The sequence below is a fragment of the Anser cygnoides genome, chromosome 16 (assembly GCF_040182565.1).
Source record: "Anser cygnoides isolate HZ-2024a breed goose chromosome 16, Taihu_goose_T2T_genome, whole genome shotgun sequence".
Classification (NCBI taxonomy): Eukaryota; Metazoa; Chordata; class Aves; order Anseriformes; family Anatidae; genus Anser; species Anser cygnoides.
The window spans coordinates 10,490,797-10,513,074 of NC_089888.1; the positions used below are offsets into that span (position 1 = coordinate 10,490,797).

The 22,278-nt window shown below is 49.5% G+C and overlaps 1 protein-coding gene across 1 annotated transcript in view; it reads right to left on the minus strand.

Moving 5' to 3' along the window:
- The window catches only part of RIMS4 (regulating synaptic membrane exocytosis 4), a 56,715-nt gene that overhangs the window by 12,913 nt on the left and 21,524 nt on the right, over window positions 1-22,278 (minus strand). Inside the window, exon 2 of the mRNA XM_048072569.2 lies at window positions 10,367-10,508. Coding sequence (XP_047928526.1) covers window positions 10,367-10,508 — 142 coding nt within the window. The remainder of the gene's footprint in view (window positions 1-10,366; window positions 10,509-22,278) is intronic.

A 22,278-nucleotide genomic window follows, 5' to 3' on the forward strand; every position in this document is an offset into this window, starting at 1 on the left:
ACCCCAGGTGATATTTTGAGACACAACAGAAACAGCAGGATTTATAATTGGCACTAATTGCGGAGAATATCTAAGCCTGTTCTCAGTGTCACCGACTCCTCGGAGGCAGAGGGTGCGTCCCCAGTGCCGCCGTCCGTCCTGCAGGGCAGAGGCAGCCCGGGACTCTCTCCCCATGGGTTCAGGGTCCCTGCCCCATCGCCTGGATCTCCCCATCCCCAACGGGGCCGCCCCCAGGAGCAGCACCCCGAGCACAAGGCGCAGCGCAGACATCCTGGACCTGTTGTGCACTGGGGACAGACCATGCACACACACCGGGCTGCTGAATCTGCAGGGACAGGGAAACACGACGGGGAAAACAGAGGAAGGGGGAGCAGGCAGCCAGGCAGGCTGTGTAAGGCCGGCTATTTGCCCATACAAGGAGGGAACGAGGGAGCTCTGCCACAGGGAGACCAGCGAGGTTCCTCGAGCATGTTGAGCCATCCACAGAGGGTCAAAAAAGGATGAAAAGTTGCGCTTGGAGAACCTAAAATAGTTCGAGAAACAGGAGATCTGACAGAGAAAGACATATGATTCATCAGGAGATGAACGGACTATCAGCCAGAAGGTAAATGTTTTCTGCATTCTCTTCAACTCGTGGAAGATAAATGGGCAAAACTTCGGTCTCACTCCTACCCCGGGGAGTACGTGACCTGAACGAGCGCGTAAATAACAAGCTGGCGAGACACCTCGCAGGCGCTCAGGGAAATGCTCAGTGCCGTGCTCAAAACAGATGCTCGGCCTCATTAACAAGACGCCCAGGGTCAGGATAACAGAGGAGTCCAGCAGCAAAGCCTAGAGCTGCAGGAGCCCAAAGCGAGCTCAGACTCGGGTCTCCGCGAGTTCCCCGTCCCAAGGGCAGGGCTGCGAGGTGAAACCTGGCCAGTGACCATGGTGGGGACACAGCTGGGAGAACCCACCCGCAGAAACCCAATGCTGCGCACTGCAGGAGAGCAAGGAGAAGCCTTTCTGCCCCCTGAAGACTCCAAATACTTTACCAAGCGCACCCCATGGGGCCGTTTCCCATTACCTGCAGGGCAGAGATTCGTGATGAAGGCTGATGCCGGTATTTGGGCAGGATGGCACAGGCTCCCGCACACCAGCACACCTCTCCTCGCCATAAAATGAGAGCACCTCTTAATGGGGCAGCAGATGCTGCAGCTCCATCAACCGTGTTCCAGCATGAAGGAAAACAGCAGGAGCATGCGAAAAGCAAGGTTAAAAAAATACAAAGCACCAGAGAGAACAAGAGCTGCTGGGCTGGAGGTGAACAACAGCGACTGGAAGCGTTCGCAGCAAGACGAATGCCGCTGTTATCTCTGCACAGACACAGGTTGGAGGGCTTGGGGCTACCTCGAAACGATGTGCACTTGGCAGAGCCACTTGGAGCGAGGGGCAGGATGCACGACACTGCTACCCGGACACCAGGGCCATGCTGCAGGTGCACGGCCCGGCTGCCCACGGCCACTGGCGAGGAGCAGCTGGGAGAAGCAAAGCTCCTGTGCCGCTTCCTAACACGAGGCTGATCCTCAGAGGGATGGCAAAAGCCCCTTTAAAACCCCAATCCAAGGCAAAGATTTGAGCAGTTTGGCTACCAGCCTCAGTCAATGTGTTTACCAGCACTCAGTATTACATTAGACAATTAACGTTCCCTCGTGTTGTTATGTTTGGCTGGGAAAGGAAGATACAGGGAATTAATTCTTTAATAGATCGTGCCGTTAGCTGGTGGGACGGCAGTTTCTGTTGCACAGAGGCTGGGCTTTTGCAGCCCTGCTTTATTAGGCTTCGGAAACACCAGCTCTGCATCAGGCTGCCTGGCTTTTAGTGATTCTTGGACATCTATTTGGGTATTGCCAATAAAGCTGGAATGGAAACAATTTCTGTCTGGAAAAATCATAAGCCATCTCCAAGAAAGCTATTGCTTCTCCCTGGAGAGGAGAGGGGAGAGGAAAATATAACTGCAGAAATTTAGCACGCATGTGAAGAGAAAACAGCAGGAACCATTGAGCTGCACCGGCTAAATTTAGGATGCTCAAATCCCGCTCGGTGAGCTCCGTGCACCAAGTGCTCAGCAAGGAGCTGGACCGAGGAAGCGAGGGGGGCGGCGTACGGTGTGGCCTGGGGTCTGTGGGACAGACCCTCCCCGTCCACTCACCTGCTGTTTCTACAGCTGCAGCAGGGGGGAAGAGAGCTCCTCCAGCATGGCCCTGGGAAGCCCTTCTGCACCCACCCAGCCCGTCCCAGCCCCGACCGCTTCCTCTGCTCGCTGCTGGGGTGGACGCGGTGCCCCTCGGCATCCCCGGGACAGGGCCATCATCCCCCTTGCACGAGGAGGTGCTGGCCCCGACAGGCCTTTCACGTTTCTGTTCCACCACCCAGAAGAGAGAGCACGGGACTCTTAGGGTCCCGTCACTTAAAGCACGCCCCGGCACACCGCACCCTTCCTTCTCCCGAAATGCTCCACCTTAAGGGCAGAAAATGCTACTATAACCTGGTTATCACCAATAAAGGATGCTTTTTTTTTTATTTCAGTGTAAAGAGAAGCGCTAAAAATAGCTGCAGGAATAAAGAGGGAGCATTTTGCAGCTGACTTGCAAATAGCAACTGTCACAGCAAGGCCCTGGGGAGCGGGGCTGCTGCTACAGAACCGAACAGCAGCGCGCCGAAAAAGATTAACAGGTGACACTTGTCAGCCTGCTGTCTAAAGGGCACAAATCCTCCACCCAGCGAGTGCAGCCCAGCCTTTCGGACAGGAAAGAAATTAATTGTCTCTTCTTTGGCCCTCTGCTTTCGCTAATCATGATTCATGGGCTCTGCTTTGCCCCAGCTGAGTGAGAACGATTTTAATGAAGTTAAAGATTATGGGTTTTGCTGTGGGATTGCTTTAAAGTAAATGCGATTTTGTTACTGACCTGAAGGCACAGGGAAGTAAAGGACACCTCCAGGGTGTCAAGGACAAGCACAACACGTTGTGCTCAAGCACCTGCAGGAAGGTGAGGAGGCAAACCAGGGGCAGCAGCAAAACAGAGCTCAGGACGCTGTTGATCCTGGGGTCTCCGAGCCCACCAGCGCTGTCTGTGCCGAGCAGCATCAGCGGAAAATTGCAGTAACATTAATTTTGTTTGCACAGGTACCAGCTGCGCCCCCAAGGCTCAGCACCAGCCGCAAAACCCATTTGGGAAGCATGGATAAAAGCCGTTTGCAAAGATCAAGCGAGGAACGTGAGCCAGCTACTGCGGGTGCATCACAGCACTGGCAGCGGGGACACACCTCGGGACAGCAGGGGACCATCGCTGCCCTTGCAGTCATTCGGGCACCCACGAGAGGGAGACAAGATCCCACAGCACCGCCTGCAAGGCTCCAGCTGCAAGGCAGAGGTGGGAGCCCAGCCCTGCCCGCTCCAGGCAGCCGCAAGCAGTGCCCGCACGCAACCCCTGCCAAACGCACGCCAAATTCTCATTCCCGACCTGATGAAAAAGGTGACTGCGTAAACAGTTTGTCTCTTTTGTGACACGTGTATGTGTAAAACAAAATCGTGTTCACACAATATTAAGAATCGTGTGTTCAGACTGGAGGTGAAATTGCCTAGCTGGTTTTTTTCTGCCCTTTTTTTTAACACAGCAGCGATAATCCCGATTATTTAGGAAATCTGCACAGCAGTCTCTGAAGACTGCGCTCCTGTGATGCACGCTGCAGGTCAGGGCATATGAAATCTGTCCTCTTTAGTGTAACTGAGGGGTGGCTTAAAGGCTCTTTGCCAGCTGCTTGCTCCTCTGCTCTTTGAAGGTGGCAGCATTTCCTGGTCTGCACTCACAATTCACGTGGAGATCATCCCGCAGTTGGTTCCGTCACAGCAAGGCTGCTCTTCTTCATGTGTATTCAGATGGAGAACTAGCTACCCTAAATTTGCTTGTAATCAGGATTTGAATGACTAGAAGGACAGTGCTCGTTTCAATAGAAAGCAGCACAAGGAGGGCTCAGAGCACCTGTGACGATTCCTCTCCTCCCGCATACGTGGCTCTGCTCAGCCTCCTCCTCACCCCCACCCATTGTTTGCTGCACATTAGCATGCAGAGCGTGCATCGGCACAGACACGTTCAGGGAAAATGTATCATTAATTTCTTCCCTTGTCCATGTGGAGTTTGCCTGACCTCTTTTCTAAATCCATTTTTAAATTGTTTCTGGGATGCCGTATGCCAGGTACCACCGTTATTCTGCTGCAAAGGTCTGCACAGTCAGCTTGTCAAGACCTTGCAGAACTCGTACGAAATACGATAGGAAAGCACCTGCAGAGGTCACCCAGTCCACAGCCAGGCCTCAAGACCAGAGCAGCTTCATGTGCATCATTCCTGAGAGTTGCTTGCTTCACCTCTTCCAAAATTCTCCCTGGACAATTTGTCCCTGTGCTTTGCTTTTCCCTTCCCAATCTCTTTCCAGGCAGTCCTCAACGCCATTTTTTGAGTTGTCAGTTAGAAGCCAGCATACCTCCTTTCTTTCGCCCTCGATACAACACTTTGCGATTCTCTCCTACAAGACTTGGGACTGCTCTCAGTTGCCCCAACCTGTGACGGCCGCGTACCGGCTGCGGTGTCCGCACCGAAGGAAGGCACAGCGAGGTGTTCAGCTCCCCTCGCAGGACGGGTGCAATGCCCTTCTGTCACGGAGCTCTGGCACAAACAGGGCTATTCCGAGGTGGCTTTGTGTCCTCTCCCTTGGCCCCAAGCCCCGTTACCATCTATCTCTCAGTACACCTGCGGATCCCGACTCCTGCAGCGCTGCACCTCTGTGGGGTCAGCACGGTGGGTCCTCGTGAAGCCTGCAGCCTCACCACAGCCACCCCCGGCGCCCCCAGGGAACTGCTATTTTCAGAAGACAACATTTTGCCTTCTGCTTTTTGTGAAGTATTCACGCTGTCCACACGACCGCCGGTTTGCCATCAGCTCAAGCCTTTAGAAGCGATACGCTCCTAAAAGGGGAGCTCCATCCACCGCGTCTAGTACGTACGTGGAATTTGTTTGGGCATTTCTGGGGTTCAGAGAGCATTGTTCTCTTCTTGTAAATATTTTCTAAAAGACTTGTTTTCATCCTCTTAGTGCACAAAGGGGTAATTAATAAGCAGGTTGCCTGAACACAGCCATGCGACTAAATATGCAGCAGTAGTTTGACCTGCATGGCCGAATTAACCCATTTGCTATATATCCAGTGTCTCCTGCTCGAGGAAGTTGTTCTGCCTTTAAAAACTGGGACAGCAAGACGTACTTCATCCAGAAGAAAGGAGAAAAAAAAAGTCTCCTCTGAGAATGATAATATATTCAATAGTTATTTTATCTGAGCAGAAAGAAAAAGACATCAGAAGTCCAATTTCAGAGAGCAGGAGCGCACTGTCTCACAGTCGCACTCATCCATATTGTATGTTAAGCTCTTTTAAATTGCATCTAACACACACAAAAGCAAAGTCGATATCTATCAGCTACGGAGGAAGGCACAACTGGTTAATTTAACATTCATTGCCCCTACCTTTGAAATATTTACAGTGTGTATCAGGCATTATTAATGCAACGTACATCTGACTGTAGTGTCGTGGGAGCGGGCACACAGCCCCGTGCCTTGTCAAAGTTGATGTGAATGCTGCGGGAGCCTTCACATTGGCAGTGAAAGGCTTTTGTGAGCACCTGTCCCCGCAGTACCTAAAATCAAGCTAGCAGCACCAACTGCACATCTCCTCCCAGCCAGGCAGCGTTCCCGTCTCTGCCTCCCAACAAGCTCCGCTCTCTCTTGGCCACTCCGCTCTCTGCAGCATTTTTAGCACCGTGACGTACTGTCTTATGTGCTGTAACACACTGTACTCCCTTTGTGTATGGTTCCTTCTGCTGCATGAATTCTGCCACCTAAGCTGTGCTATAAAAAATAGGCAGGGAATTATGTACAAAGCCCTCCCCCATTCCCTTCCCCACCTCGCCAGGCAAGCTCCAGTTTTACAGACCACAACCTCTCAGGCACATCGAATAAAAGATCCCTGCCGTCAGGGAGCAATTTTGCCCGCTCCTCAAGAGGTTCCTGCAGGTGGGATTCACTGCAGTCAGTCCTGGAACTACAGCTTTCGAGGCCGCGTCCTCTCCAAGCCACGCTGGTCAAGCTTAACAGCACAGAAAGGTCTGCTGCTGGGGAAGAGGCCGACTAATTTCTTGCTGTGCTACAGGAACAATTCTCCATGCCTTCCCTGGTTTCCACCGAGACCTCTGGGCCTTGATTTCTTGCAGCCTGAGCTCTATTAACAACACTTTTTTTTCTTTTAAAAGACTCAGATAAAAGGAGAGCCCTAGAGGTATCTGTCATAAAAGAGTCTAGAAGCCCCTTGGCTGCAGATGCCAAAGAAGAGGCACTCACTGAACAGCTATACAGGACGAGTCTTTTGGATGGTGTTTTTAGGAATCAAGTCTTGTAATTTTTGAATGCCGATGGTACCACAGCAGGTCTCTGGGTGGTGAAGGGATTTTACTCCCCACCACAGCAGCTCCAGGTGGGGCAAGGCAGCTGCTGCCCCTGTGGCAGGGACAAGGAGACAGGGTACAGCTAACAGGGTGCCTCCTTGCTGGACAGGCAGGCTCCTCTCAGAAATTGCAAGAACACATCTCTAAGTGTTTGCTAGCCACCACCTGCTGGGCTTTTCTAAGGCAAACGTCACCTGAGCTCTCTGTTACCATCATCTCAGCAGCAGCCAGCAAGGACAAAAAACCTGTCAAGTACCACACATGAGGGACCGGGGCAGCCAGCAGTCTTTTGTTCCGGGTCCCTTTTTGTCTTTCTGCTCCATTTTCAATAAGGAAAGTGGTTGGCAGGAGTAAGGTACACCTAAGTCCAGAATCCGTTGCTTGCTGAATGTCGCACATGGTTTTGTACAGCTGCAACAAAACTCAGCCAAAACAAAACGTAGGTTGTGCGAGAGCCAGGACGGAGCTGGAGCTCTGCTGAATCCCAAGGGTTTATTTGGGAGTTACTCCCACGTGCTGAATGTCGTCGTTGGGTAACCTTGGTGTTGTCCTGAGAGTTGCTATACTGGGCAGCTGTCCTCTCAGGCAGGCTGCCACATACATACTAAGAAGAAAATACTGCTGTAGGGATTTGTAACCAGAACTAAGATTGGTCTGGGTGAATTATGAATGGAAACATCTCTGCGTGGGATTTATGGAGGCTGAAGAAAGTTAAGACTGTGAGGGGAAAGATCACCCCACAGTATGAAGCAAGTCCTAGAAAGTATTTTAAAAAGCAGCCCAAGAACCAGTTTGTTGTGCAGAACAACAAAGACGACGCAGTAAGGGTTTGACAGATGGTGTCCCTGGTCCTTCCTCCCCGCAGCACCCAACCAAGCCTGGCAGAGCACCTAGATGCATGAAGCTTGGCACCTGCACGTGGCGGTGCAAGAGTTGGTGAGAGAAACCTCCACGTCTGAACGGCTGAAAACAGTTTTGTTTAAAACAAATACCACCTTTCTCTTCTATAAGGTCACACAGTGATTTTTATTACATTAATTTCCTCTACTGGTGCACAACTACTGTGCAGTACAAAAGCTGTGTAATAATACGGCTGGGAAAAAAATTAAATGGAGCAGTGTGTGACATTGTCAGCACTTACTGACATGTTGTAGGAGTTTAAATTCTGGGAGAGTCATCCTTCAGACCAGCTAATCTTCCATATACTTCAGCCTTTGGGTAAGACCCTGAAATGAGTATTTTCTTGAAGGAGGGCCTAGCGGATCTGAGAAGTACATCCCTGTATAATAAGCCTTCCATGAAATGATCCAGATTTCATGCACTCTGGTACTCAGACTATAAGCAGAGCTGCTCAGAACCATGCAATACATAAAAGTCTTCGATCGTGGTTCTTCGCACTTGAGCTGAGCAGCTGTAGCCAGCCAAAGCCAGCTCATTGCAGGAAACACGAAAGCAGTCCACCCGCATCACTTTTCAAGAGTGTGTTTGTATGACTGAGAGCACGTATTTAAGGCCTTCTGCAGCAAAATTTTACTTAAATGTTTGATTGCTTCAGTGTGCCACCTTTCGAAGTTGTCCTTTTTGTCCTTAAATTGAAGAGGATTATGAAACCATACTGAACTTTGGAAACAAGCCCTTTTGGAAGATGATGTTTTAAACCCATTTTCTTCCCACGTTCACATACCAAAGAGGTGCATGGGCAGGAAGAGCTAGGGCAACCTCGTGCTGCTGAAAACCAGGTTTTTGACAGACAATGCCAACAACTGTCTCTGACCTAGGACTATCTGCACCAGTCAGAAAGCCAGCATTAAAAAGAAAATAAACTTGCCACAGTTAATGGAGTCATATGAATCCTCATTTTGCCTCCCTGGGAACACAGCTACAGCAAACAAGAGAAACCAACAGAAATCTGATTTAGCTGAATAAATTTCTGCCCCTCAAAGCTATTCCCCAAACACTTCCTTTCTTTGCAATGGGAAAAGAAAGCGGAGAAACTCTCCTGCCACCATGTTTCAAGAGAATAGAGCCCTCTTTGCTCTTCGTACTCTCAGCCCCGTTTGCTTATCACTGGTGGTTCAGGCAGATAACTGCAATTCCCGCGGGCTCTCCCGTGGAGATCAATTATCCCACCTAGGAACAAAGAGTCCAGGAACCACTTATCACACACTTCAGAGAAGTGGGAGCAGAAACTGTCCCATCCCTGGCAGAGGGGCCGGTGAGGGCGTTCTGGCCACATTCAAGGCTTGAATACCAACCATTAGACTTGTTCTAATAAAGACATCTGGACGGCAAGACAGGATTTTGACTTCTTTGTTGCACTGGTAGCTACATGCAGCTTGCCTTCAGGGTAAAACAGCACTTGTACGGGTGCAATATTTTGTTGGCAGAAATATTCCCTCTCCAGGAAAGACCAATCAAAGCAGCCAGCGTGTGCAAGGACAGGACAGGGCTTTGCAGAGAATTATACTCCCTATCCCAGGAGGATAAGCTATGTAAATATAAAAAGAAAAATATTCTACTCTGCACAAAAGCAGATTCTTGCCCTGCATTGCCAAGGGACTGAACTTAATCACTAATCCTCCGAATCTCGTAGCAGAGGCAGAACTCCAAGCCACAGGACTGTGGTGGTGTAGAAGGAATATTTCCCTGGAGACAAGGGCTCGCAGAAGAGATAAGGTACATCACAGCTCCAGAGTGACAAGATTGCTATCGCAGCCTGTGCCTCATTACTATTTCCAACCTTCAGCACAGATCCATGATGCCTTTCCAGGATTAGCCTACTTCCAAAGCTAAAGAAAGTATCTCTTAATTTACAGCCCGTTACTTATTTAACACCAGAATTGCATTAATTATTTGAGAGAGCCTTTGGACTACCCTGGTATTTTAGCGGCACAGTGTACTTGGAATACCACACGGGAGTAGGGAGAGCGTGCAGCGAGAAGCCGAGTGTGGTACATAAGCAGAACTCATTTTAGGTATACAGACATTACAGACATTTCGGTCTCACACCTAGAAGCATGGAATTTGATTATATATATATATATTGACTGTCCCTTTTTAAATACCGTTGTGTTTTCTTGTGTTTTTATTTTTTTAGCTTCTCCAGAGATCCCATGAATGGCCATCTTAATAAAACTACGATAATCTCCATATATAGCTTCAAACAACGGAAACAGAAAAGAGAATTGAAGACACGCCAGTCCTTGAAGTTACGGACCACGGATCCACTGCTTTGCATTCAGTTGTAGGGCCTAAATGCAATAGGAGGTGTTATAACCCTTCTTGGGGTCAAAAACCAGTTCTAAAATACATTTTTTTAGGACACTAACTCAGATGAAACAGAAAAGAAAGTTTGTTAACAAAACCTTCTAACTACGGTTTCTAAATATGTACTTTGATATCAGAATAATTATTTCGCTACTTGCATCATTCTCATCACCCTAGCACATTTTTTTAATTTTTTGTTTCCCAAAGCAAAAGGCTCTTTTGAAAAAGGGGAAACAGCTACTGTGCAACATTAAAGACTGCCGGCTTATAATTTATTACCTGTAATGGGCCTCAGCTATTCACCCTGAATTATTCTTCTAAAAGCAAAGCTGTTAAAAGTAATGGGTATCTGCTTCAGCTCAGAATAATGAGGACACTAAAAAAGTATATAAACAGCTAAAGTATGTGCCAGCTACGCAGGAAGAGAGACCTGCTGTAATTGAATGGGCAGTACACCTGCAGCAGAGACGAGTCTGACAAACACATCATCTATCACACCGGAGGAAAATTAATAGGTGTAAGAAGAACAGAGCATCCCACAAGCGATTATCCAGACGCTTTCGGCGACTTACTTTCCCTCCGATCCATAGCTGTTCATGCTGTCCTCGATGGACTCGTGGCTGGCTTGACGGACGGTCCGGCTGGGCATTTCGACAGCCAGCCCCGTTTCTGTGCTCCTTTGGATGGCTCCTTTGAGTCTCCGACCGTCCCCATCTAGGAACAAAAGGGGAGAAGAGGCAGTCAGCTATTTTTCTGCCAGCCTTTTGCAACAGCAGAGTCAAGGAGAAGCAGGGAAGGTCTTTCGGACGACCAGCCTGGCAAGCTGGCAGCCAGGCAGCACTTTGCTCTCACGCTGCGTTTTGTTACTCAGCCCTGCTTCAGCAACAGCTCCCAGCCGTCTCTGGAGCCAACCCAGAGAGCCAGCAAGCCAGGGCCCAGCAGATCCTCCGAATATACACACCACCCTACCTACTTCGGGCATTTGTACCAATTAATTATGCATCGAGTGCAGGTGCACACAGGCACACGAGCTGGCTCTGTGTACGTCTCTACCCAATCTGTGATGACAAGCAACAACAACCACGGGCAGACTGAGGCGTACAGCTCGACCAAGCCTGGAAACACTCCTTAAATCCCACGTTGACACCTCTGATTGCGAGGAGCAGCAAAGAGCCACAGCCTGTGGTCAGCACTGAAGGACCAGCAGGGAAGGGTAAGGCCAGGCAGCACCAGGAGTGCTGCGAGGGCAGGAACCATCCCAGGTGTAAAACAGGGAAACAGTTGGGAACAGCCAAACTATTCCCTGATGCTGGCACCCGGAATGGCACCAGCAGTGGAAAACCCCGCAGAGAGGCCTATTCCCCTTTGCACACTCCTTGGGGCAGAGCAAAGGGAATTAAGTAGGCTCTCTTCCCTCCTGGGTGCAACCTTCAGAGGCTCAGCCCTCTGAAATTAACAGTTGCTATTTCCATCCTCCTTCTCTAGCAGTCTGTTTCTCAGAACAAGCCACGTTATGTAATGAGCATGTAATGAATACCATTACTATTAATTGCTTTAGCTGGTGCTAGGAAGCTCCAAATTTCATCCCACATACAGCACTCATCCTGAAACACATCATCTGCAAGTTTTCTGAACAAAGCTGAACATCTGAACCCTTTTAAAGGTGCCTATCTGTTAAATCTGGATTCAGGCGACGAACCTCTAACCCCCCAGACCTCCCGATTATTTCTGTTAATTTATTTTTTGTTATTATGGCAGCAGCCTCCCTGACAGCACCGAGGAGAGAGCGCAATGCTGCGAAGTCAGAGTGCTCTCAGAAATCCACCAGTTTTTGAGTTCCGCCCAGCAGAAGAAATGACCCAGCTCTCCAAATATTAAAGAAATTGAGACTTTCCCTCCTACTTTAGAGAACTATGCGGGTAACTGTACGAACCTCTAAAATATGCAGAACGCTTTTTTGTGTAGCGAGCCGCTTGACTTAAAAATACTTTTCTTTGGGGCCTGGTGTAACAGGCACGTTTCAAATCACGAAGATACCAGAATACTTCCAACTCTCAAATTTTAATTGCAATGAAATGCAAAGACAGAAATTCTCCTATAAACTCAGCCAGAACTCCCTTTTCCTCCAGTATCCTGAGGTTTCCGACCAGGTAACCATGTCGGCCCCAGGGCTCTGCACCAGCAGCTGTCCCCACATATGGTGCAGCATGTATACGTACGTCCCTGTGGGCTTAAAACTGGAATACGCATGTTTTGAGTTAATGTTAACTACAGTTGGTATTGTTTGTGTGCCTAAAGCAATGTACAAAGCACATCGTATAAATCAGGAAGACCCACAAACGTAAACCAGATATTTTTTAAGTGCTTCCAAAATCCAAACCTTCAGGCAAGAAAGTAAAGTTAGTAAAGGCATAAGTAAAAGCAAAGCCTCATGAAACGGCCTTACCTACTTCCCCAGCCACTGCAGAACAGTTGCCTTTGATGTACCTTCTACAAGGCTTGTACGGTTTGCTTGGAGCCCCTGACGGGGTTTCTAGGTTCCTTGCAGAGAGCATCCCCCAGCCCTGAGGACAGACTCGATGGTCCGTTTCACTTCTGTCTCTCACTGACCTCCCCAAACAACCTTTCGGGCACCTCATCCATCAGTTCCCAGCCCTCCTCCACATGCGCACTCTCAGCACGCTCATTCTTCTGCACCTTGTAGGTTAGTTATTACTAGACCCTGGGTGGGCAAGCGGAGCCAAAGCAACAAATTGACAAATATGTAGAAAAGAAAGGAAAAACATCCAGTAGCCCAGCTATACAACATCTGCTTAAAAAAAAAAAATCTAGATTATTTCTCCAACCTAATTAGCCATGCCTGGAGACGTGCATGCTTACAGGACTAGACGTCCACATCTGGCAACAAGACAGAGGCTCGGGGCAGAGCGAGGCATTAGAGCAAGGCAAGGTGCTCGCGGCTTTGCATCACCCGGAGCCGGAGGCTGGGGCATGGCCACCTGCTGCTGGCCACGGGGGACCAGGAGGGAGGGCAGGCAGAATGCCTCCTGCGTCGGGAAATGGGATCAGGAGGGAGGGCAGGGCAGGCAGAATGCCTCCTGCGTCGGGAAATGGGATCAGGAGGGAGGGCAGGGCGGGCAGACTGCCTCCTGCGTCGGGAGACAGGCGATTCCAAACGCCTCTCACTCGCTCTTCCAGGCCTTCTGCAAGTGGGTGGTTTTCCAGTATTCCTGATCACATTCACTGCTATGACATGTAGATGTTCTTACTTAAAAGGGAAAAAAAAAAAAAAAGGATTATGATAATGGGGAAACTCTGGGAAACCAGCCAGGAGTAGGTCAGACGCAAAGGATGAGTTGTGACCGCAGTGACCAGAATCCTTCGTCCCTCCCTCCTTTCCCGGCTAGGAGCACACACTGATGGCTGCACCCAAAAAACCACCTCCAGTTACTCCGCCAAAAGGTTTCTCCAGCCTTGTTCCCCTTCACCTTTTTGCCAGAAGCTTCCCTTGAGCAGAAAGGGAGGAACGTGACTTGCCAAAAAGGCAAGCTCCCGCACCACTGCCGCCCGAGACCCGCAGGAGCACCACAGATGCCATCAGAGATAGGATGCAGGTTCCTGAGCTGCCTAAACCCCTCAGTGAAACCCTACCTGTGGTCGGCACATAACAAAAATTTACGTTCCTTTAACTTCCTCAGCTGGGAGAGAAGACCAGGATCAGAAGTAACGTACCTGGAAAGAGTCAGCACAAATCTGCACTGCTTGCCTGCAGACCGAAAACATTTTGCAAGCAATTGTCTGCTCTTAGCAGCCTCTGGGCAACATGGAGCATCGTGCAGGGGCTGAATCCCCTCCCTTATAACCCGAAGCCTTCAACTCCTTTGCAAATCAAGAATGTAAATGATCAGCCCCCTGTGAGCACTGCCTGGCAAACCCATTTGTCTCAGTTGTGAGCGCTACCTGGAACAAGTTAGAGTGGTATTGACATTTCCTACAGCATCTCCGGATTTATTCCCTGCACCTCCTCCAATCCAGCAGTAAACCACGAAGGTTAAGCAGCTGATCGAGCCCGCAGCACAACACGCAGCTGAAGAGCAGAGCCAGGCTCAGAATGACCTTGGGAGGAAACGTTTTGCCCCAATTCCCAAGCTGAGGGCACCCAGCACCTCGCGGATGCCGAGGACCAGAAGGGAGCAGCAGACGCTCCGACAGGCTTTCCGCCTTGACAGCAGCTCGGACCTTGCTAGTTCACGCTCTGCTCAGCCAAACAATTTGTGTTTAGCTAAAGAATATCTTCTAAAAATGTATCCGCTCCGGACTGGAACGTAGAGAGATGGAGAATCTGCCATTTGCCTGCGCAGTTTATTTCACTGCTTGACATTTAAAGAAGTGACTGAAGTTTGCCTGGCTTCGGCTTTTCGCCATCAGGTTTTTAATGTCCTTCTGCACCACGAGGGCTGCTTTGTGCTCTCGCTGAAGGGCTCCTCTGCAGCGTAATCGTCACCTCTCAATCTCTTCTGACAAGTTACACAGACTGAGCTCTTTATGTTTCTCATGCTCTGGCATTTTTTGTCTCTTGCCCTTGAATCATTTTAATGACCTTCCCAGGTTTTAAACACCCTGTTGAGAACAAGCGCGTTGGAATTGGAGACTGCATTTTATTGCAAAAAATAAAATCAAAAAAATAAAGCACGAAGGTAGAATTCAGCTTGTACTCTCGTCTTCACTGCTGCTCCTTGCACCTCCCAAGACCCCAGTAAGCTCTCGGTAGAGCATCACACCTCATTGATGCTATGCAGGCCCTGCCCGGCTTGCTGGCATGGCCTTGTAGAATATTAACATGTAAGAAAAAAAAACCACCACAATTTAATGGAGACATCTTAGGAAACAGTCCATACAGCTCTATCCAACTGTCCCACCCTCAGTGCTATTTACTACCCTGCTAAGGTGTTCATCCCCTGTGAATTTGGTAAGATTTAAATCCACATTTGCTCCACACCAAATGAAAATGCTGAATGGCACCACACCTTCGAAATAGCCTCTTGTCTTAGAGTTTTCCTTGCCGAGTGCTTTTTGAGAAGTGAAGCAAGTTTTTAATCTATTTGTCACTAGCACGTTTTTTAGGGTCATGTTGTTCTAGGTCAAAACCCTTACATATGCATCACATTTACCCAGATACCTGCTTCCACTAAAACAGGCATAAAAAGGTCTGACAAGACCCACTTTCCCCAAATCCTTCTTGACTGGTATTAATTATATTCGCACCATTTTGTTCCGTATTAATTAAACCTCATTATCATGATTCCCTTAATTCTGTCTCGGAGCAGCATCAGACCAACAAAGCTGAAGTTTCCTCCAGACAACCCAGTAGTGGATGAAGAGGGGTAAGGTGACCTGCAGGTACCCTGCACAGAGCTCTGCACCCCTCGGAGCATCCTCTTCCTTAAATACATTGTCATCCGTCAGCTGCACTGCGAGGCATCCCTTCACGAGGATGATGAGGATATTAAGGCTGAACTGACTGCCCCAAAACTGTATTTGCCTTAATCTTGGGGCTGGGAAGTAAATAAATAAAGTAACCAGTGGCATCCTCCTCCTCTCCCCCAAGGAAACAGCCGCTGTCTCTCCCGCTCTCCCCCAGCAGCCTGCCCCCTGACTCGTTAAAGCTCTTTCTGTTACTGGCAGGTCTGTGTGCTCAGAGAACAGCGAGTCTTGAAAAATCTACGCGAGTTCTGCAACAGCTCGTTACAAGGTCGCGGTTATGCAATTAGCGCTACCGCGCAGGATTACACCACGATGGGAGGCTGCGGAGCTGATGTTGGAGGCGCAGCGCGCCCCTTGCGCTGCTGTCCTCACGTCACCTTCCAGCACCTCCCGCTGCTCCATCCCACCACCACCCAAGTGCTCGGTATCTTCCTTCTCTTTCCCAGTTTGTTTTTAATTTTCTCCTCTGTTTGCTCGGCCTGCTGAATGCTACCGCCACAAAAAGCATGACGGATGCGATACAGGCCCTCCCACGCTTTAGAATTAATTGGTATTGATTTAACCCTTAGATCACAAACTGACTGAATTTCAACTTGATCAGCCTTGCTCCTAAATTTACCGGCTGCTTCCAAGCCCAGAACGTGCTGGTACCCAAAGCACATGGCCAGCAGCACCAGTGAGGCCACCCAGTACACCCTAAGCGTCCAGCAGAGCAGCCTGGGCAGCTTTTTTCCTTCCCAAACTTGGAGTGCGAGGGGGAAAATCAGGAGGGGAAATCCTGATTGGACTTGGATGCTTACTTTCCGGTTGCATTTGCTCCTACTGCAAAGCTCAGGACAAAACACATCTGTCTTTTTCAGGAAAGACCGGTCCAAGCCTGAGCAAAGAGGCGGCATTTGTATTGTGCTCTTACACCAGCCAGGCAGCACGCATTGATGTGCATCCCTGCATGCTGTGGGATATTGACCTGGGCATGCTCAGCTCTCTGGCTTCACACCTGGGTTCCTCCGCAAGTGAATCATCTGCCTGGCTCCAAACTGAGGCCCAGGTACAAAGCAGCACTTGTACAGCGTGGAGAATTGACAACCCCAGCAGGGAAACAGAGAAAAACCCATCCGACTGAGCCGACGCACTCTTTGGAGCACGTTTTAGAGCGTGTAGAAGCAGAGACGAGCAGCAGAGATCGGCAGAGATGAGGGAGACGAACGAGACAGCACCGCGTGCCTGCTGTCAGCATCCGTGCAGGGGTACCAGGGCGCGTGGCTGGCTGGGACAGGACCCGGCAGCCTGCAGAGATGTTCCCCGAGCCGCACAGCAGATGGTGCTGAACCTGCCTGCACAAACAAGGTCTTGCAAGTCCGTTCATTTTCCACTGCCTCTGACTTCACTCCCAAGGTCAAAGCCAAAGAGCTGACTCTGGCTTTCTTCTCCATGAAGGTCTGCCCCAGAGAAGAGGTGGTGCGAGTCCGTTTGGGGCTGAAAATGGACAAGGAAAGCACCGATCGCCCATCCGGAGACATCAGCTGCTGAGACGAGGAAGAAGGATGGATCCCCGAGTCCAACAGCCGGGCTCTGGCACACCTTTGGGCACAAAGAAAAAGACGCGGGGGCATCTCAGCTCAGCACCCCATAGGGTTCTGCTGAAGCACTGACCACTGTACCCACTTTTTGTTTTCCAGTACTCTACTGAGAAAGAGCCAACACGCTCACATTTCCGCTTCAAACTTTTTCACTCCATTGTCGTCCCTAAGGGCTTTAAAAATGCGAGATTTCTTTCTGTTTGGTCAGATGCTGAATCCCTACAGACACGTGCGAAGATTTGCGTGCTGTGAATCAATTCCGCGACTAATAAAAGAACTGCATTGTTCAGAATCACAAAGAAAAAAGGGAGAGTCTTCCCACAGCCGTGCTCGAGCATCCAGCACCTGTGGCAGCCTGGCACACGCCGAGCCGAGCGGCTGCGTTGGGCATCGCCGGCCCTTTTACATCGGTAGCTGTGTTTGGAGCGAGCCACGCTGTTCTCCTAAGGGGATGCTATTGCTGAGGAAAAATATATAAGTACATTGCAGAATGCAGTTTAACAAGATGAACTCAATCTCATCATGCCTGGCAAGCTCCAACATCCTGCCAAGTATTCCCAAAGTCGACATCGTAATGGAGTGTGAATTATGAGCACCTAAAGAGAGGCAGCTTGTGCTGTGCTCCGGAACATGCCAGGCTATCATCACAGCCTGAATAATCCACCAGAAACGACAGAAAATGGCTGGGGATAAACAGGGGCACTAATCAGGCTGTTTGCTTCATTCCCCTTGTCCTAGTTTCAGCCACTAATAAAATTACACCCTTTCTTTCCAAATTAAACAGAAAATCTTCCGTGGGATGGAAAAAATATTTTAACATGTTGATTCTTAATCTGTGCAGATTACGTGCATCCACATGGCTGTAGAAGGACAGTCATCCTTCTGCCTTTCGTCCTGGTGTCTGGCCCTGCCTTTCCTCGCCCACAGTGCCAGGCAGCAATTGCACCCAGGGTGTACAAATCAAACCAACCCTCCCCCAAACCCGTATTTTGTCCTCTTCCTCCTCACCACTGAGGTGACCAGGATCATTCAGAGGGTTATTTTTATTAGGTAGCTGGAAGAAGGCACCCGGCAGCAGGCCCGGAGGCTTCCTTTCCTCACCCACCGGGATGCGCAGGAGGGAGCTTCCCCCGGCGCACGGAGGAGCATCACGCAGCTCAGCGGGGTACGGGAGGTCTGCAAGTCTGCATACAGCAACAGTCCTATTTTTAAAGCCCAACAGAGCTTAATTTAGGTAGGCCAAAGCTAACTTTCTTCCTCTTCCTTCCTATAAATGCTAAAATTAGCACACAGATCCAACGCTCCCCTGCGCAGCCCGTCCTTCCCTCCGCCCACCCCAGCCCCGGGAGAGGAGCACTTTGCCTTCACCTCCCTCCCACTGTGAGCAGGGGAAGCTCCAAAAACCACACATCTGTTTTCAGGCTTGCCTGCAGCTCCCAACCACCCTGCCGCCCAGCCCAGATCCCCAGCTCCTCAGCCCCTACCGGAGCAGCAAGAGTTTGCTCCTCCAAGCTGCCCGAGCTGCGGTTTGCTGTCACCCCGCCGCGCCGATACCCGCACTGCCAGGCTGGGGGGAGCACCGGTAAATCACTGCTTTGCTGCCCATCTTCCTGAGACCCGCTTTCGTATCTTAAACTAGGAAAACGTCGTATTTTTTCTGCTCCTTTTGAGGTTAAACACAAACAGTTTCCATGATGCTACGTTGAATTATTTGACCTTTTTGACAATTCAGCTGTATAACAGAATTAAATGGCCAACAGTCTCATTTTAAAATTTCTAATGAGTTCTGCAATTCTCATGTTCTGCAATTTTCAGCAAATCACATGTCAGCGAAGGAAAAAAATCTCAAATTTTCCTACCTACAAAAGAGTCAAAGCTAAGAAACCCAGAGGTAAGCCTATATACTGCACCGCCAATGACTTTTAAAGAGATTTTTGACTATGATAAAAAAAGGGCATAAGCTTTTCCCCACTGAAAAAAAGTTTCAGCACCACAGCACTATAAAAAATTGATCGTTTCTCTCAGAGTATTTCATGGGAACTGCTTTGCTGCAAGACTTCTCAGAATTCTTTCCATGTGTCTTTTTTTTTTTTCCCTGTTTGCAGGAGCGGAATCCAAATAGCTTCGTCTGATGGCTGGTTCTGCATCTTTATTTTTATAAGAAAATGGAACGCGCTGCCCCCTGCTCTTCCCCCCATCTGCCGCGCTTTGCAGGCAGGAGCGATTACACGGAACGTCTGCATGCACGCAGACCGCTCACTGCTGGAAGAATTCCTCAACAGCCTCCCAGCGAAGCCCAGCTCCCTCCCTGCTGGCTGGCCCAGCTCTCTAGGGACAGGCAGGCACGGGACCGCTGACGCTGCAGCGACCGTCCCGGGCAGAGCCGCGTCTCTCAGCCACGTCCCGGGCGCTTCTCCATCTTCTTCTTTCCTGTCTGAGCGAGGAGCGATTCATTTAAACGAAAATAAAGCCTCACTGTGGTATCTGTACTGCAATAAATGACATATACACACACTGCAGAGCAAAGAGGGGAGCCAATCTTGCCACTTCTTGGATTTTGGGGGTGTGAGGGTCGCTCGGAGTTTAACCACCCCTCCTTGGCACCTCCCTGCCCCGGCTGGAAGGCGCCGGGGGGCTGCTACCCAACTGCACCCCCAGCCCAGGAAGGTTGAGCTGGCAGGCTCAGAGCAGAGCAGGTCCACTTGGCACAGCCACGGGCTATTAGTAACAATAACTAGCACAAACTATTTTACCACCGCATGGCAATATTTATTCCCCATTAAGCCGGGGGAAATGTCAGGCACAGCACTAACAATGACAAGTGTTTCAAAGCACAACCTTCTCGCTTCAAAACCCCAAACTTTGCAAGGTATGAAGGTCTGGGCATTGGGAAAACATGAAAAGCCAAAAGGTGAGAGGCAAGTTCATTCGCCAGGGCCATCCCTGAGCTTTCTTGTTGTTATTTCACAGGAAAGACCTGAGGTGGAGCCGATATGTGTCCTTGGAAGTCCTCCAGCAGACCAACATCAGGTAGAAAGGCCAGGTCAGGATTTCTGGATAATTACAAGGGAGTTGAACCAGAGCACCCTGTCCTAATTCTGCCATCCATCTTAAACTATTAATAACTCTGAGGACATTGTTTAAGTCCAGGATCTGAAATATGAATGAGCCTGAGCTGCAGAAAACCTCTCAGTTTAGAAGAGGATCGCAAAAATGAGGTGACTTCTCAAAAATAAAGCAGCTAGAAAACGTCACTATAAGAAAATGACGGCAGAAGATGAAAGAGCTGCCCTGCCTGTGCTTCGCTAAAGCAGGAAGCTTTGCAAGAAGCTCTTCTGCCCTTCCCGAGCCCTCTCAGCCTGCCTGCTCGCTAATCACACCTCTAGGAAGAGCCCGCCGTCCTGCTCCTCACTGCAAAAAGGCAATGGATAAAACACTGAAATGTCATTAGCAGGCTCCTAACCAAAAAATAACAGAAAAACAGTCAAGCAAAATTTTTCACAGCCCAGACCCTACAGAGGTGCAGAAGGACTCTCCCATCCAAGCGATACGCTCTCCCACAGACATGGCAGGCACGTAACCGCCTCCTACATCTGTCTCCTGCTCGTGAGCTGTGCTCTCCTGTTGTGGATGAGGACTCTGAGGTCATGAGCACCCTGGAGCAGCCCAAACTTCTCAGAGAAGCTAACACACCTTTCCGTACGGGGATTTATAACGCTCAGCTCCAGCATCTTGTTCTCACTCAGGACTTCCCTTCTGGGGCACTAATTCATGTCTTTCTCCCCATCCATAGCCACCTTTTCAGAGCATTCACAGGGCGTGCGTATCTCCTAGCTCCCCACCAAATTCAGCTGAAACTGGAAAGCCTGTGCTGCAGTTAAAGGAGTGATCGAGAGAGAGAAGATGGTGAGGACAGGGCTCTGACTTCAGCATTGAAGAAATAATTGCCTCTCAAATTCACAGCTAAGGCAGGTAAAGTTTAGTTTTCGGTCAGACAAAATTCAGGGGAAAAAGCTGACGAGCTCTTATATGAGATCTTATTCACGAGATTTTTCCCTTCTCTTCAGTCCCAGCGAAGCTCTTTTAACAGCAAGCCGCTTTGTCAAAACCACGTGTGTGAGCACAAAGAGCGAGCATTGGTCTTGACACAATAAATGAGTCATGCAGTCTTTTGTTCATTTGTTATAAACAATTAAAAATGCAGCCACGTTTCTTTAACAGGCACGAAGCCACAGAACCCCAGAGTCATTCATAAACCAGACTCATGGTGCAGAGTCGCACTTAGAATAGCATTTGATTTGTGTTTAGCTTGGGTTGTAATTACTTCATCACATTTTCCTTAAGGAAATGAATGATCAAATTCACAAGGAGCTGACTTTAATTATACACACTGCTTAATAACTTGCGTCCATTTGGAAGCAGTTATTTGATCCACTGTAGACGCAGAGAGAGGGAGAAGATGGCCTGGCTTCCAGAGGAGCCGAACAATCCCAGGCATTCGGCTCCTCGGTTCAGTTTCACCAGACGATACAACCACCTGGGTCAGGCTTCTGCAAAGGTGCTTTCATGGAATACCTGCAGCAAACTTGCTCTTGCAGACGGAGCCACTCTGCTCATACGGGTTCTCTCACTCGGTCACTTTTCAGGAGCACGGATTACTCTAACACAGCTCGAGCGCCTGGTTCTGCCCGGGTGGGGTGCAAGCAGAGCACCGCGCCCTTTGTGGACGTGGTTATTCGGCTGCTGGAAGAGAGGGTCAGGCTTCCTGCGCCTGGATGCAGCACAGGACCAGCCATCGCATTTTAAGCTACCGCTGCAACGTAAGTGATTCACGGTTAATTACAAATCAAAGTGGTCAAAACACCGGGTCACGTCACATAGGAAACAGCCCTGTCAATCACACCGCCTTGATGGGTGTCTTCAACTGGTGACAAGGGAACAAGTCAAGCACTGAAAAACACCATCCAGGACTAAAAACTGGGACACTGAAACGTCATAGCAGGCTCCCAGCCAAACAATAATAAAAAAAAAAAAAGTCAAGCAAAATTTTTCACAGCCCAGACCTTACAGAGGTGCAGAAGGACTCTCCCATCCAAGCGATACGCTCTCCCACTGACGTGGCAGGCACGTAACCGCCTCCTACATCTGTCTCCTGCACGCACAACAGGAGCTCTTGGTATAAAAAAATAGAAACCTCGTATGGTTTGAATTACCCAATGACACATACACGGCAGCAAGTTCATGATTTGTGCCAAATCTTTCTAGATGTATTTAGAAGGAGCAGGGATGAACGAAACCTTTTTGGACACCTTGCTGGTTTCTCTCCCTTGACCTGGGGAGCAGAAATGAGAAGCGATGACCACGTCCACAGTGTCAGCTCTGCAGACAACACTGCCCACCCAGGAAGATCAAGCATTACA